The 15,420-nt window shown below is 36.9% G+C and overlaps 1 protein-coding gene across 1 annotated transcript in view; it reads right to left on the bottom strand.

Annotated features, from left to right (window-relative positions):
* The window catches only part of mast4 (microtubule associated serine/threonine kinase family member 4), a 138,953-nt gene that overhangs the window by 91,823 nt on the left and 31,710 nt on the right, over positions 1–15,420 (bottom strand). The window contains 1 exon segment of the mRNA XM_022197238.2: positions 8,087–8,220. Coding sequence (XP_022052930.2) covers positions 8,087–8,220 — 134 coding nt within the window.

Raw genomic sequence — 15,420 nt, 5'->3', positions numbered from 1 at the left:
CCAGCACTTAAACCTGCAATGAAGGTTCAGATGAGCAGAGGAAGGTTGATGGGTAAAAAATAAATAAATAAATACTGCAACATTCAGTTTGTCAGTAATTCTGAGCCTAACTCTATTCTTTAGGATTTGATAAAAGTTATATTTAGAGATGTCTCTTATGAATATTTGGGACACATACTTGCAAAATTGGCTGTACATTTGCACTTAGTCTAAAATTTGGGTTATCAACAACAGAGTTTAAAAAAAATAGATTATGTCTATACAGATATGTTTTGTTTTAAAAGTGGTATTTTTCAATATCATTGCCTAGAAAAAAAGATCTGTCTGTACTAAACACATATGACATGAACCCTCTGGGCACATGGGTAGTGCTACCGTGCAGAAATTAAACTGTGACTCTCAATTTCTGATCTAACTTAATTTTCTTCTGAAAAGGTGATGTGATAGGGGTGTGATTATTCAGGACACACAAGGTCCATTGCAGGGACTTGGGGAAGGTGCAAAGTGGCACGAACTGGAACTTCAAAGGCCCTTTTCCAGGATTTCTTTTCTTATGGTCTAATATCCAGCAGTTACGACCAAATGCATTAAACAAGGGGTCTAGTTCCTGGATGTTACGCCAGGTCTGTGAACATATAGGGAAAAAAAATTGTTATTTTAGCCTCTCTGGTAAATTATATGTTGTTGATGGAAACGTTTGAGAGGAAAAGACTGGTACTCTATGAGGACATCAGGAGGGGGAGAGAGAAAAATAACAGAAACGGCACTTAACAGCGTTGAGCTCTGCACAGCAGAGCTTTCAGGGACACTGAGAAGTACCTCCCAAGAGTAGATGTTTTCTTTTTTGTTGTTCACTGATAATCTTGTATTGAAAGAAGTTCTACAGGCAGTTTTTGCAGTAGGAACATGCACAAAGGTTAGGGACACCACCTGTTATGGAAAACAACCTATAGTAATTGAATAATTGTTTGATCAAGTTTCTTTTAAAGCACGGGAGTAGTGGATACTAGTTAAATATACCAGAGGTTTAAAAATAAAACCGTATTATTGTGGATGTGCCTAAGAATCTGCAGAATGTGAAGCAGCTCTTAGACACTTCAGTGTTTTTAGCTAAATGCAATCATCAACATGCTCAAAATAACGTTAACAAGCTGATGGTTTGCAGGTTTAATGTTCAACATGCTTCCCACCTAAAATTAGCATGTTGGCATACAAGTATTTGCCTATTTACAAATTCCACTTATAATGCAAGACTGAACATGCTAATGAATAAGTGTGCATTTGTTAAATAGAGATACACCAACTTTAGAAGAGATGTTCCAGCTACATTGTCTGAATGCAAATATTATTAACTGAAACGTGTCAGAATCTACAGTAATTCATCCAATAGTTGCTACAGTCAAACCTGCTGTTCAGGGTGGGTGAAAAGCCAGAAGATCACCAAAGTCTGAATCGTCTGGAGATAAAGTTTATACGCAATTTCACAACAGTCCATCCAATTTAACGTATATCCAACAGAGATATTTACTAAAACACAAGTTAAATGTTCAGGCTTACAGATGTCAAAACACATACAGATTTTTCTTCCACGTCTCCTTGTGTCATTGAATATCCTACGGAGAAAGAATTCATTTTTCACCAGTTCACTCAATATTTTTATAAATATTTGACCAGGAACAGCCTTGAGAAACACATTTTCATCAGTTCAGACAGGACATTTTGTCAGATTTTAACCATTTATTTCAGACTGACATGCATTTGTGTTTGGCGGTGACTCTGCTGAAGTGATGCTCTGGAACGATCTGCACAAGTATGACAAAGACAGTGGCTGAGATCGCAAACCCCAAAACCACACTCCTGACAAGAGCAGATGAGTGGAGTCGCTGCCTGTGAAATGAGTGAAATAGCTATGTGATGCGACAAGCATGTCGCATTTCCTCTGAATTCATGTAAACTGACATGACCTTCTAATTGCATGGGACGCTCAGCAGCACTCTAAAACCATGCAGAGAACACGTGACAAGATGCTGTTATAGAGCTTTGATACAGAGGAAATATGAGACTATGTGCAGCATCAAGCATAACGCATTTCCTTTGAATTTGTGCAAGCATGCACATCCTTCACATCTAGATGTAGGGGATCAACGGCATGCTGAATGCACACAGACGAACATCTGGCAAGACACTGTTAGTGACTTGATACAAAGGAAATATACCATGTGAGAAATGAGTCTATAAGTGACATCATGCTTGACACATCTCATGAACTAGCACGAAATGGTGGCCCAACTATATGTAGTCATCATAGATCACATATTATTTGAACTTTTCATGGCCTTTGAGCAATATTCATGGCATTCAGGCAGAGGAAATGTTCATATAAAGCGGATGATGAGTGGAAGGAATAGGTTTTTTTAAGTTTAGAAGGAAGTTCATGGCGTTGGCAGGATGTGGAGGTAGCTAACCAAAGTCCAGAAAGGGCTTTCCTGGAGTCCTTGTTGAACGAAGGCTCATCTCCACTTATTGGTTAACCATCCCGGCACCAACTTATAGAAGGCTGACAACCGGTGAAGGCTGAAGCAGCAGCAATGTGGTAGCACAGAGTGGGAAGAATGAGTGAACATTGCCTCAGTTATAAGATGTGCTAACGGGGAGGAGTGGACTGACTATGAGCCCGAATGGACAGCATAGAACCTTGTGACTGACCTGACTTCATGCCTGTATGAACTAGTACTAGGCTGCATTTAGTCTAACCAGAGAACCCTTTTGGCTTTTTAAGTAAAACTGTGAAAAAAATATGAGGGGAAATTTGAAAAATGTCAAATAAAGAAGAGAAAAAATTAAGCTTTGTTTTCCTAGAATCCTTTGCAATTTATCTGTTCAAATATTGTCAATTTTGCTAGTCTTTCTTCATAAAATAAATAAAAAAGTCACACAGCCTGAGCCTTACTGACTACATCTCAGAGCTGCCCATTTTGAACTGAATGAGGGGTAACAAAATCCAACAGTCAATTACAGTAAATCTCCTCAGACATGAATATAGCCGCCAAGTCTGACTGTGGTTAGAAGTGACAACAATAACATGCTGTAACACAGTCTGCATGCTGGCAGACCTCCATTCAGTTATAGTCACTGAGGCCAGCTGCTGGTGTGCTTCCCAGTCATATAGCCATCATTAGGACAAACGCCAGCTCGCCTGTATAAGTGACAGGCTTCATCTTTCCTAGTTTAAGTAGACTGCTTATGATCATGCCTGGATTTTATACTAAAGAATAATCTCTCCAAAACAGAAAACAATTTTCAAACCAATAATTAAAACTCTAAGAGGAAAACCGAGAAAAACATCACGTTTCATTCAGCGGCTAGAAGCTGTGGTGCTTTCTCTTCTGCTCCCCTCCCAAGGTCAACCAATTCACCATCCTTTCTGAGCTCATTCTGAAGGCAGGATAATACAGTGGCTCTAGATGAACCCCTGAGGTGTCTGTCCTGCCGACTCCAAAAGATATCATTAAGATGTAGCAACACATCAGCCATTCAGCCTGTGTCTACACAAGACAGTATCTGAGCAGCAGTCACAAACACTTAATTTTCTCCCGGTGTTGACCACAGAGTCACCGGGGACACACAAACACCGTTAAGAATAAGAATAGGGAGATGATTACACTAGAGTTCCACCCTGAGGAAATGTAAAGCTAATATCTGACCATGTACTGTATACATAAACAGGACTGTTAAGATGCATACATTTATTTGATAAAAATTCTATGTGAGAAATAGTGAGTTAGAAACAGCTATTTGGTTTTACACGGTTGTCAAAACATTAGTCTGAACCTAAACATTTCCAGGATTGAAAGTCTTTATCAACCTTCTTAATCCCAAAACCTGTCAGCAGGGTCAAAAGGGGTCATTTTTAAATAATCACCAAAAATATTGATTTATTTTCAACTTTTGGATGGAGCTTGAACTAATAATCTGATTTGCTGTTCAAACACAAAAGATATTCAAATCTAAGTTTTAAAATGTGATTATAAATCAAAAATCACAATATCCTACATACATCACTATAAAAATTGTAAAAAAAACAAACAAACATACTAACTAGATTATGTAAAAAAACAATTGCAACAAGCACAACTATACAGCCGTTAGTGACTCAGCTTCAACCAGCAGTCACTTAACAAAAATTCAGGAATGTTTTGGTTGAGCTGCAGGCAGTGTACACAGAGTAGAGAGGAGTATGGAAAAAATGTAAAAATGTGCTAAATAAAATATCTATATGCATTTGGAAAATGTTGTGCATTTTTTTATTTCTGCAAAACAAACAAGCAAAGAAATTCAACTTCATTTGTTTATTTTGTTTAACTGTCATATTTCGGCAGTAGAACAGTTTTTGATAACAGTCAGGAAAGACTGTAGTTTCCACTAAATAATAAACATGTGGGCGGCAAAATATTGGACAAAAAGATTTTTTGAATGAATTAATTAATTTTGCAATATTTACTATTCCTGTGATTTTTCAACTTCCATTGCAATGTTTTTCTCCTGTTCCTCAATCATTTGCTGCCCAAACAAGAAAGCTGCATGTCCCTCTGCGACTTTTGAATAAAGTTTTTGAAAAACACTATGTCACCCTAATAAGCACGTTATTTCCACAGCCTTTTTCTGTCTTTTACTAACTGCAGTCCTGTGAATGCCTAAACATAACAATAAAAAGTTCAATCATGCTATAGTAGCTCCCAGTGGATATAGTTTTGTAGAGCCAAACTGGAATGCCATATGGCCGTTCTTTGGCCCTCATTTTTCTCCCTCAGCAGCAGGTCTAATTTCAACCACCTACCTGTGCTCCCATTTGCAAAGTCTGATGAATAAATTTGTATGCGAGGCTCCTGGGACCTCATGACCTTACAGACTCACCTGTGAGGTGAGTGCAGAGTCCTCTCTATTAACTTTTCATTTAAAATCTGTGCTTAGACATCCACAATTCAACCTTTATACAAAATACTGAAAACTGTCAATGATTTCCAGGAAAAGGAGAAATTCTCTGTCTCTGTCATAGTTTAATCTTTCCTTGACAAGAAGAGAAATTGTGACTCTCAAACGTCTCTCTCGCTGCAGTGTTCTTAAATATCTGATCTCCTGCTCCAACCTTTCTATGATGTTTGGCAGAGAACAAGCATATCTTAAAATCCTGGCAAAGTCAATGACGTTGAAGATTCTCAGGTCATCAAGCTGTAAAATTTAAATTGAATCAACACCAGAGCTGAAGGACTTATCCACTGGAGGACAATTATGTTACAGCAAATCGTGTGGCCATTCACACTGCAGGGCACAATAACCAAAGGGATTAATTTGTGCCTACTACATGCACAGGGATGCATGTATTTAAGTTGTGATGACTGAAAAGGCTCTAGCGCCCCCAAGTGTAGAGATTTAGCATAGATATTGTATAGTGTATAGGCCTAAACTAATTAGATATAGGCATTAAAGCAGCACAGCATTCATCATTTGAGTGTAAGTAACTGCAATGCCTTATGGTTATGTTACATAAATTCTGCATCTCTAAATCAGTCATCAGGATGACATACTGCAGCAGCGTGATGTAAACAGTGGAAATAGGGTCACTATGACGTCATGAATCATATGAAAAATAGTCGGACCCCTTCTAGCTCAGGTTACAGTGCTTTTTTTTTTTTCTTTGGGCCGGCCCACTCAGATCACTGGGGATGAAAGTGTCAGTTAGCCAAACTATTCTCTCACAGTCACTCTGAAAGCACCCACATACCGATTTGTGTGCACATACAAACACCAACCTCACATGCTTTTTATTACATTAACCTTTCTCTAACCGATACCGAGCGCTCAGGGAATGACTCATAGCTTAAGAGCATTGGATTAGCCTCTGCTTTTGATTGCATCTCACATCTGAGACAATAAGATCACGACGGAGCAGAGAGTATCTTCAGTGCAATCTGTAAGAACCGAGCAAAACCACGCTGAAGGTCATTCCTGTCCTCGTGGCGGAAAGCAGAAATGTACTTGGACCTCTTCATTTATTTTTCAGTTCTTTGTATGTTTTATACATTTCTACATTTTATTTTGAAGCATTTTAACTTCAAATAATACAAATATGCAGCAATTTAATATAGCCTTTTTGAAAATAGTCAGTCAGCCTTGATATATGAAAAAACAATAAAATACACTGATGATACAGGTTTTGTAATTACAGAAATATTTATAGAACATTTTTGTAACATGGCTTTACCTAAAGGCAGCCGTTCCAGAAAAAAAAGACAATCATTAACCCTCTGAACCTCAAGCAGTTTCTGGGTGCTTTGGTTATTTTCACATTTTCATTTATTGTGGCCACATTTTTTACTAAATATAAAAAGTCCTGCACCTCTGTGGAAACAGCACAACCATGGCTAGCAGAGTTCTCCAAAATGTCTTCTGACTGGTATGACAAAGCAATAATGCCACTAATCATTAATAAACAGAAAAAAATGATTTTTATTTCTTTTACAAATACTGTTAAAACACAGAATTTATATCTGAAACATTTTTCCAAGGACCTACAGATGTTACTAATAATGGAAAATATTCTTGACTCTTCATGCTATATTCATTTTACTATTTACTTTTTTATTTTTTTTAATTTCTTTCCATACTTCTTCCGTCTAAAAACACAGTGTGCAGTTCAGCCTGTGGAATTTTGTTATGCGACTGTCGATCGTACTTGAGTCGCAAAAAGCTTCACAATTGTACTGTGGAGCCCAAAAAATATTGTTGTTTAACCCAGTCATGTAGAATAAAGTGATTTGGATGAGGTGTTTCAATTTTAAGCTTAAATTTGATAAATTTTCCCATCAGAACTGCATGTTACACTTGATTAGTTCAAGGACCATTGGAAAGCTGTAAATCTGCTTTGATAAATCGTGCGATTTATTCCTTTGAAACCTACCAGCAGGTTTTGGGGTTCAAAGGGTTAAATCATGCAAGCGGGAACAGATTTAAAATGGCCTTTATGAATTCAGTAAATTATCTCTGACAAATGTGAACACTGATGTGACATGGTTTGTCAAGCATTGTCCTCAGAAATAAAGTAATTAAAGAACACAACCGCCAGCAGAAACAGATAAGAGCCATTAGCAAACCTGCTGCACCTTCATTATTCATTTACTGCAGAGACAACAGAATGTCAACCACTATATGAGGCATACTCGTCTGAATACGTTTGAACATGACTGCAGTGTTAAGTTATGCATATGTTGATAAACTTGTGGCATATAAGAAATGATGCTTTTATAAAATATTAGAATTTTACAAATATAATATTGCAATTATTTAAGTCAAGAAATTAACAATCTAAATAGTAGTTTGCTGCAAGCATGACAAATGATAGTGTGTGATCCTTATTATTTGGGTATTTTATTTACATTTGTTCTACTAAATCAGAAAACTTTCAAAATTGCTCACAAATAAGTGACCTTGCAGAAGATTCATGTGTAATTCAGAAACCTGCTATAGTGAGTTGTTTTGTGTCTTTTTTTTTTGTTGAAAATTTCAACAATTCACTTGGCATAATTATAATTTTATTGTAACTACTGCCTACTACCTCAATTCTTTTAGCACTTTGCTAAAGCAATTTTAGTGCTGATACACATACAGTTTTGATTTAACCAAAACACTAACTTTAGGTTCAAATAACATTTACAATATTTTGCAGTTGTTGACGTACATCTGTGTAAAAGAGCAAACTGTACTTTAAGTGTATGTATGTTATGTTTATCTCATGTTACCAACTATAATTTTTGTGGCCTTTCTACTTAAAATGATCAGAAATATCCAATAACATGTTTGATCATTATAATTTGGTTATCATGGCGTATAGAGCCTGGAGTTCAGACATTCATTCAGACATTATGATTCTAAGCATATTATCTTTTTGGAAAGTCCCGTATTATCAAAGATAACTGGTTCTGTGGAAGCAACCTTTTATTTTGACCAATCTCTGAGTTGATAGAAACATTCTATTTTGACCTGCTGGGGTCTGATACTACAGTGGGGCCCAAATTTAGGAATCACTCACCGGGCTAGAGGTGAGGGAAGGGTCTGACTTTCCAAGATTCAGCGAACGCATACGGACCAGGTTGGAGGTGTCAGATGATGGCTGCCATGCTGTCTGTGCCTGCTGGAGGTTGGGGGGTAGCAGGAGATACTTTCCTGCAGAGAAACAGCACAAATAGAACACGGTGTTAAAGATGAAAGCACTGCTTTGGCTTGTGAGTCCACAATGACGTTTAGGTATGTTTAAATTATGTTGCCAGGCTTTTCCTTTAAAACTTTTCAGTTTACTTAATTGAAATTAGTTTTCAAGGTGAAATTAGCCATTATTTCACAAAAAAAATTCAAAGGGTAAGGGAGGCCCATTGGCTGAATGGTTGAGGCACATATCACATGGGTACAAATGCACTGAGCAGATTACAAGCTGCGGGGCAGAAAAATCTAGAAAAAAAAAGTAAGATTAAAAATGAAATGACATTCGTGAAGCAGAACTGCTTCTTCTTACTTTACCCACTTCTAATATTCCTCTGGTGGCCCTTAGAAGGAAGTTTGGATTTGCTGATGAAATACAAAATCAGCCTGCAGGTTCGGAAGGCGTGTTATCCTTCTTTTTCTTTCTTTTTGTTTTTAATACAAAAAGAAAGAACTCATCTGTATCATGCCAATTCCACTGCATTCTATTTAGCTTAACTTAAAATAATTTATTCTACATGTCTGGTTTAACAACTCAGAAATAATTCATTGCCAGAACGTGATTTTGTAAAAACAAAAAAAATCTAGACTCCTCTGTGCAACTGGAAAACTCACTGAGCTGGGTTGAACTGCAGGCTTTATCTACAAAGAGCACATACAAAACAAGTATGGGAACAAGTCACAATATGAATATAGGTTGAAACATTTCTACAGTATCTATAGTATCTAAGTTTTTTCCATTTTTGCAAAATTAAAAAAAAAAATCAAAGAAATTCAACTTAGACTTTTTCTCTTTCTATGATATTTTTGTGTTTCTATACATCAAGCCATGGTTGTGCTTTTTCCATAGAGGTGCAGAACTTTATGTTGCAGAGAAAAATGAATCGACAGTGAGAGAAATATGACGCGAGTAGAAACTGAAGATCAGAGGGTTAAGTAAATATTACTGATAAAACGTCTGTACAGTTACTTCAGTAGAAATTTGAGGCAGTACTTGTATGTAGTTGACCATTTTTCCATATAATGTATTGGTACTTTCAAGTAAGCTGTCAACAAGTTTTGAAACACATCTGTGAATTCAAACTACTGTGCGTCATGACAGCCTCAAAGTCAACAAACACCAAGAGCAAGTGGTGAAACAGCTGAGGTCAAATGACATACCAGTAGCATGAGAAAATCCAAGCTGTCTGCTCTTGTTAGGAGTCTTACATTGAAGCTCCTAACTCTGTGCAGCCAGGCAGGATGTGAAAGAGTTAAACAGGGCGAGAAGGGGGAAAAGCCCATTAAGAGATCACTGACAATCCAAACATTACATAACCACAGCACCAGCAGCACACTCTGCTGCAAGTAAGTACACAAGTGCACTTACAAGTATAAATGACAAGACAAAGTTTATGTGAGAATACTTTCTGCAAAATTGGAAAAAAACAAAAAACATTCCCTTATATCTCCCAGAGCTGGCAGCTAGATGGCACTAAATGCTGCTTCTGCATTCATCACCTATTATTTGTCCTTTAATATCATTAAACTTCAGCACACCAAGGAACAACAAAGATTAAAACATAACACAACCAGTCTCTTCATCTAAACCGTATTGTACTGTTTGCTGTCCATGAACTGAAAAATCACCTTCATCGACATTTTTCTTGACGTGTATGTTTCTGTCTGCTGTAAGAGTAAACAAACCAGGAAAAACCGTAGCGAGTTCTATGTTTTGTCATTGAGAAAGAAGGAAAGATAAGGAGGCTGTGCTCAAAACAGAAAGGGGATATCTCAAGTTCATTTGGCCTGAAGCAGTTCTCTCCTTTTATCAGACGTGTGAAGCTTTGATAAGCTGCAGAAGGCAGCTTTATAAATTCACTGACCTGTTAACAGCAAACCATACAATGACAAATTTTAAACAATACAGCTGTTTCAGACTCATGAAGTGTTTATCCCATCAGTGTGACTTTAAAAACACATCTTAAACTCTTTGAAATAAGACGATATGCTATGCAATAAAAGCACGTTGACTCTGCCAGACTTATGTGATGATGGGCGTATGTTTGTCAGTCTGTTAATCTGTCTTTCCTTCTGTGCAAAACATTACTCAAAAATGGAACAACGGATTTGGATGAAATTTTCAGAGAAGGTCAGAAACGACACAAGGACCACCTCATTTGATTTTGGCAGTGATACAACTTATAATCTGGATCCACGGATTTGTTAAAGATTTCTGCATCATTGTGACATAGCACAGCGTCTCTGTAACTAAGACACATGAATGCTAAGTCAGCTGCCTGCTGATCACATAATTGCAATCCTACTACAAATCCACCACGACAGACTTATCAGGACTTATCCATCGGAAATCATACAACGCCTGAGCAGCCTTGGTGGAGTGCTGCACTGTCTAAGTGCTTTTCTTGTAACTAATGTGCAATTAAATGAAATTACTGTTACCAAACAGTTAATAATATTCATACATTTTAAAGATTAACTTATTAAACAGTAATAAATTCTGTCATCTTATAAATATGGTTTATGCAAGAGTGCTTCTGTTTGTATCCCCTGAGGAACGAGCAGTGTTTAATAGGATAATTGTGCGACAACACAAACGTTCATATTATCTCCTTTGAAAGATAGAACTTTACTTTTATATATTTAACCCTTTCAACACCAAAACCCTCTGGTGGGTTTGAAAAGCATTTTTTTAAATTGCCAAAATGATGTCTCTTAAAAAAAAGCAATAGAATTGGCAAATTTTCAACTTTCCGACTGTCCTTGAATTGCAGGTAGAACTTTTGGTGTCACTGAGAAAACAAACATAATTTAAGCAGAGAATTGTGATATTTCATCAAATGCACTTTATTTTACCAGTGTCATTTAAAAATTTGTCAAAAAATATCTGTACAGATGCTGTAAAAAAAACTAAACTAAAATAATAATTCTGCACTCCTCACAGAACCAAGAAGCAATATTAGTTTTTAGGTTGTGACCAAGAGTCATGGGATTAAAGTTTTAGGAACTTTTTATCTGAATTCGCTGAACCGGAGGCTGTGTTTACAAAGGGCTGAAAGCAAACAATGGAAACAAATTAAAATTGTAGATAGTGTAGTATTTACAGAATGTAGAGTGACCATTTTCTCCCGTGTGTTGATAACATCTTTGAGCCCTTGATATGTTGTGCATACTGACTCCAGGTATTTAGTTTCTTCTTGAAATGAAGAATCAGAGAATTTTAACTTTTGATTTTCTTGTTCACCTAAAATGAAACATGGAAATTCAAGTTTTGTTGTGTTTTTTTTATAATTTATAGCAACAAAATCTTGTTTTAAAGGTTTTTTTTTTGCATTAGTCCACAGCTACTAGAAATGTGACATGAACAATAAACACTTCAATAAACATTTCGATTGTATTCACCATAAAATATGTACACATTAAAGTAGTGTTTAACATTTTCAAAGCACTGCATTGTGTTTTAGATCTCTAAATGTCGTGTTCTGCCATCTACCAGCTTCAATGCTGATTTCATTCCTTGATGAAGGTCAATCTTCAGACTTGACCTGGCCCTGACATTACCACTATGACTTGGTTTCTCTAACGGTTTTCATCTGAAATAACACGCCCTGTTCATTTTTTCTTGTCTTCTATGTCACAATCCTGCAGAAACACATTCCAAAGATGCAATAATATCTTATGAAAGAATCATCTAAGCTACATTTCAGTTTTGTTCTCACTGCAGATTATTAGTTTTGGACCTAAGTCAGACAACCTTCATGTGATAAATAATACTATTTATGCATTTTTTGTCTACTGTGCTACAGTTATCCTAACAGTTGTACTGTGATCACTGCTGTCAAACCAAGAGAACTGGAGGGAGTCAAACAGGATGCGGAGGGAAAATTGAGGTCTTTCCTTCCTTACTGGCAAATGTTTTCACCACTAGAGCTCATCACATCCCAGCATAAAGGAAATCACTCATCCCACATTAGTCAACACTTATAGGAAAGGGAGTATCTGGATATAGGGGTAGATCTTTTTTACATTTAGCACAGGTATTTGCAAGGTCAGTCTCCAGCTGGGGGGCAGAGGGTTTGCTGTTTCAAACTAACCTTTCTTAAATAATACAATGGAACTAAAAATCTCCACACACTGCAGCCGGTTAGTTGGAAATTCTGTTAAATACTCTGAACTTAAAGCATTTTCTGGGTGTTTATTGTTCATGTCACATTTCTAGTAGCTGTGAACTAATGCAAAACAGCATTAAAACAAAGTTTAATGGCCATAAACTCTAAAAAACTAAATTTGAATTTCTTTGGATTCATTTTAGGTGGACAAGAAAATCAAAAGTTGAAATTCTCTGATTATTCATTTCAAGAAGAAATTAAATATCTGGAATTAAGGTGCACAGCATATCAAGTTCAAAAAGGTGTTGACACACGGGAAAAAATGGTTACTCTATATGCTATAAATATTACACTATCTACAATGGTAGTGTCTACAGATACGGACCCGTACCCGTAGCCTGTGGCCTACGGATACGGCACTTTCCCTTAACATAAATATTAATGAGCCGTACATAAATATTAATGAGCCGGCTGATGAACGCGCTTCGTGATTGGCTGGTAATCCCGACGGACATAATTATTAATGAGCCGGCGACGCTGATGAAGGCGCTTCCGTGATTCGAGGTGAATCTGCGGAATGAATGGCGGAACTAACAGCCAGCAAACTACAAGTATTTTTTTTACCTTCAAAAGTAGCGACAGACTATTACATATTAACAACCTAAACAAAACCCTGACGTATTTTCTGCGTCTGTCAACACAGACCCTGTCACAGTCACTTTAATGTTAGCGGACTCTGTTGAATGGCTAAGTTACATAACCACAAACAAATCTCACAATATCACAGTAAATCGAGTTTGTGGGTTTTTTTTAATTCATGCCGAATTAAAGAGCTTCTCCTCACCATTCACGAGTGTTTGTTTCATATTCGACATCCTTAATTTTATCTTGTAAATTAGCGTCCGAAATTAAATGGGAACATTTGCAATGGAGTTCGTCAGCCGCTTCCACCACTGAACGCGGTAAACTAATGAATAGGAACTGGACTTCAAACAATTTAGACACGGCGTCTAAAAGCGTAAAAACTACATTGTCTACGTAAAGTGTGAGAGGAGACGGTGTATTTTTAGTTAAATTATACAATGTTCGCCGTCAAAGTCATTCATATAAACTGCCTGTAATGTGCAGCAAATAGGAGTTAACCATCGCCAGCTCTTCAGTGACCTTAACACGTCCGTACCTCTAGTACAGATGCTACGGGTACGGGTCCGTACCTCTAGCATCAACCATCTACAATTATAATTTTTTTCCACATGTTTGCCATCAGCTCTTTGTAATCACATCCTCTAGTTCAGCAAATTCGGATAAAAAGTTCCTAAAATTTTAGTCCCATTACTCTTGGTCACAACCTAATAACTAATATTGCTTCATGGTTCTGTGAGGAGTGCAGAATTTTTATTTTATTTTTGTTTTTTAACAGCATCTGTACAGAGAAGACATTCAATTTTAGACAATTTTTTAATTGAGAGCAGTAAAATAAAGTGCATTTGATGAAATATCACACTTCTCAGCTTACACTATGTCTATTTTCACAATGACATCAAAATGTCAGAAGTTGAAAATTTGTCAATTTTATTGCTGTTTTTAGAGACTGATAAGTAACATCAATTTGGCAATTTCTGAAAAAAATGCTTTCTAAATATATAAAAGTAAAGTTCTTTCTTTCAAAGGAGATAATATGAATGTTTGTGTTGTCGCACAATTATCCTATTAAACACTCCTCATTCCTCAGGGGATACAAACAGAAGCACTCGCATAAAGTATATTTATAAGGTGATCATTTATTGCTGTAACAAAGATTTGACTGTATTTTTCTAAATCATATGGACTTTTCTAAGGATCACAATTTGAAAGGAACTGAACTTGATGTTCTAATCACAGCATATCAGGTCTGGATATATTTTACACTTTTCTAGTACATGAGCAAGCGAGCAAGTCTATTTATATAGCACCTTATCATACAAAAATGTCATTCAAAGTGCTGTACCGGGAAAGATAAACATTGAAAACATAAAAGCTAAAACAAAAAAAATCTAAAATAATGAATTGCTGTCTGCTCTATACAGCATTAAAGCTTATCTAAATGTAATAACATAAGCTGGCACACTTCATTAATGTGCTCGCCTTAAATAAAAGACTAGCTACAGGGTGATGACATCAGCAACAGGAAGAAACCCAATTTCAGATTAGAAAGACATCATACTCATCTTGATTTACCAGCACAATCAAATCCGTCAAAGTTGATTTGCTTTAGGTTAATGCTTGTTTATCCATCTTCTTTTTAAGTAGACCTGTTAGTAAAGGGTAATGCATTCACTCAAAGCTATGCTTGATGAAACTATCTTTCATTGACTGAGCAGGTCAACATTTTAATCAGTGAGGTGAGGTCCTCCATACATCCCGCACAAGGAAAAACAGAAGCTGTTCAAAGCCATAAAACAGACCATCAGTCTGAGGTTTTCCAATTTACTGAATGGAAGCAAACAAGGCCAGCAGGCAAAACAAGAGAGCCACATATCTGGAACTGTCCAGAGGGAGGAATGTATCCGTGCTCATGTGAAGCTGACTGAAACTTGTGCTTAACTGTTTGTTAAATTTATTATCAGCAGCACTCTTTTCTTCCCCATGTTGTCCAGCTGTTGGATATCCATTCTAGCTGGAAACTAGATGTACAGTGGGTTCTTTAGAAATCATACTCAGCTGTATTTCACATTTCCAAGAGGATTTCTCTCTGCTGATGTTCACCATCACAGGAACACATTATGTTGTATTATGACAGCAAACACAAAATGCAGCACTGCAAATGAAGTAGCATAGAAGCTTGTAAGTGAAGCCCTGTGCAGGACAGTTTTCTACATTCAACTCCCGCCCGCTCCCACTGGATTTCTGACCATTTCCCACCCGCTCCCACAATGTGTGTCCACTCCCACCTACACCCACAAACATTCTGAGCAATCACGCCTGCACAGTATAGAGTTCACCGATTTTGTGCCTTACAGGAAAAACATGTTCTTGTTCTGTGTAGCATGAATGCAGCATGAATCAAGAGATGTATTTC

This window comes from Acanthochromis polyacanthus, chromosome 18, assembly GCF_021347895.1.
Source record: "Acanthochromis polyacanthus isolate Apoly-LR-REF ecotype Palm Island chromosome 18, KAUST_Apoly_ChrSc, whole genome shotgun sequence".
Taxonomy (NCBI): Eukaryota; Metazoa; Chordata; class Actinopteri; family Pomacentridae; genus Acanthochromis; species Acanthochromis polyacanthus.
This window is presented reverse-complemented; position numbering and strand designations above follow the sequence as displayed.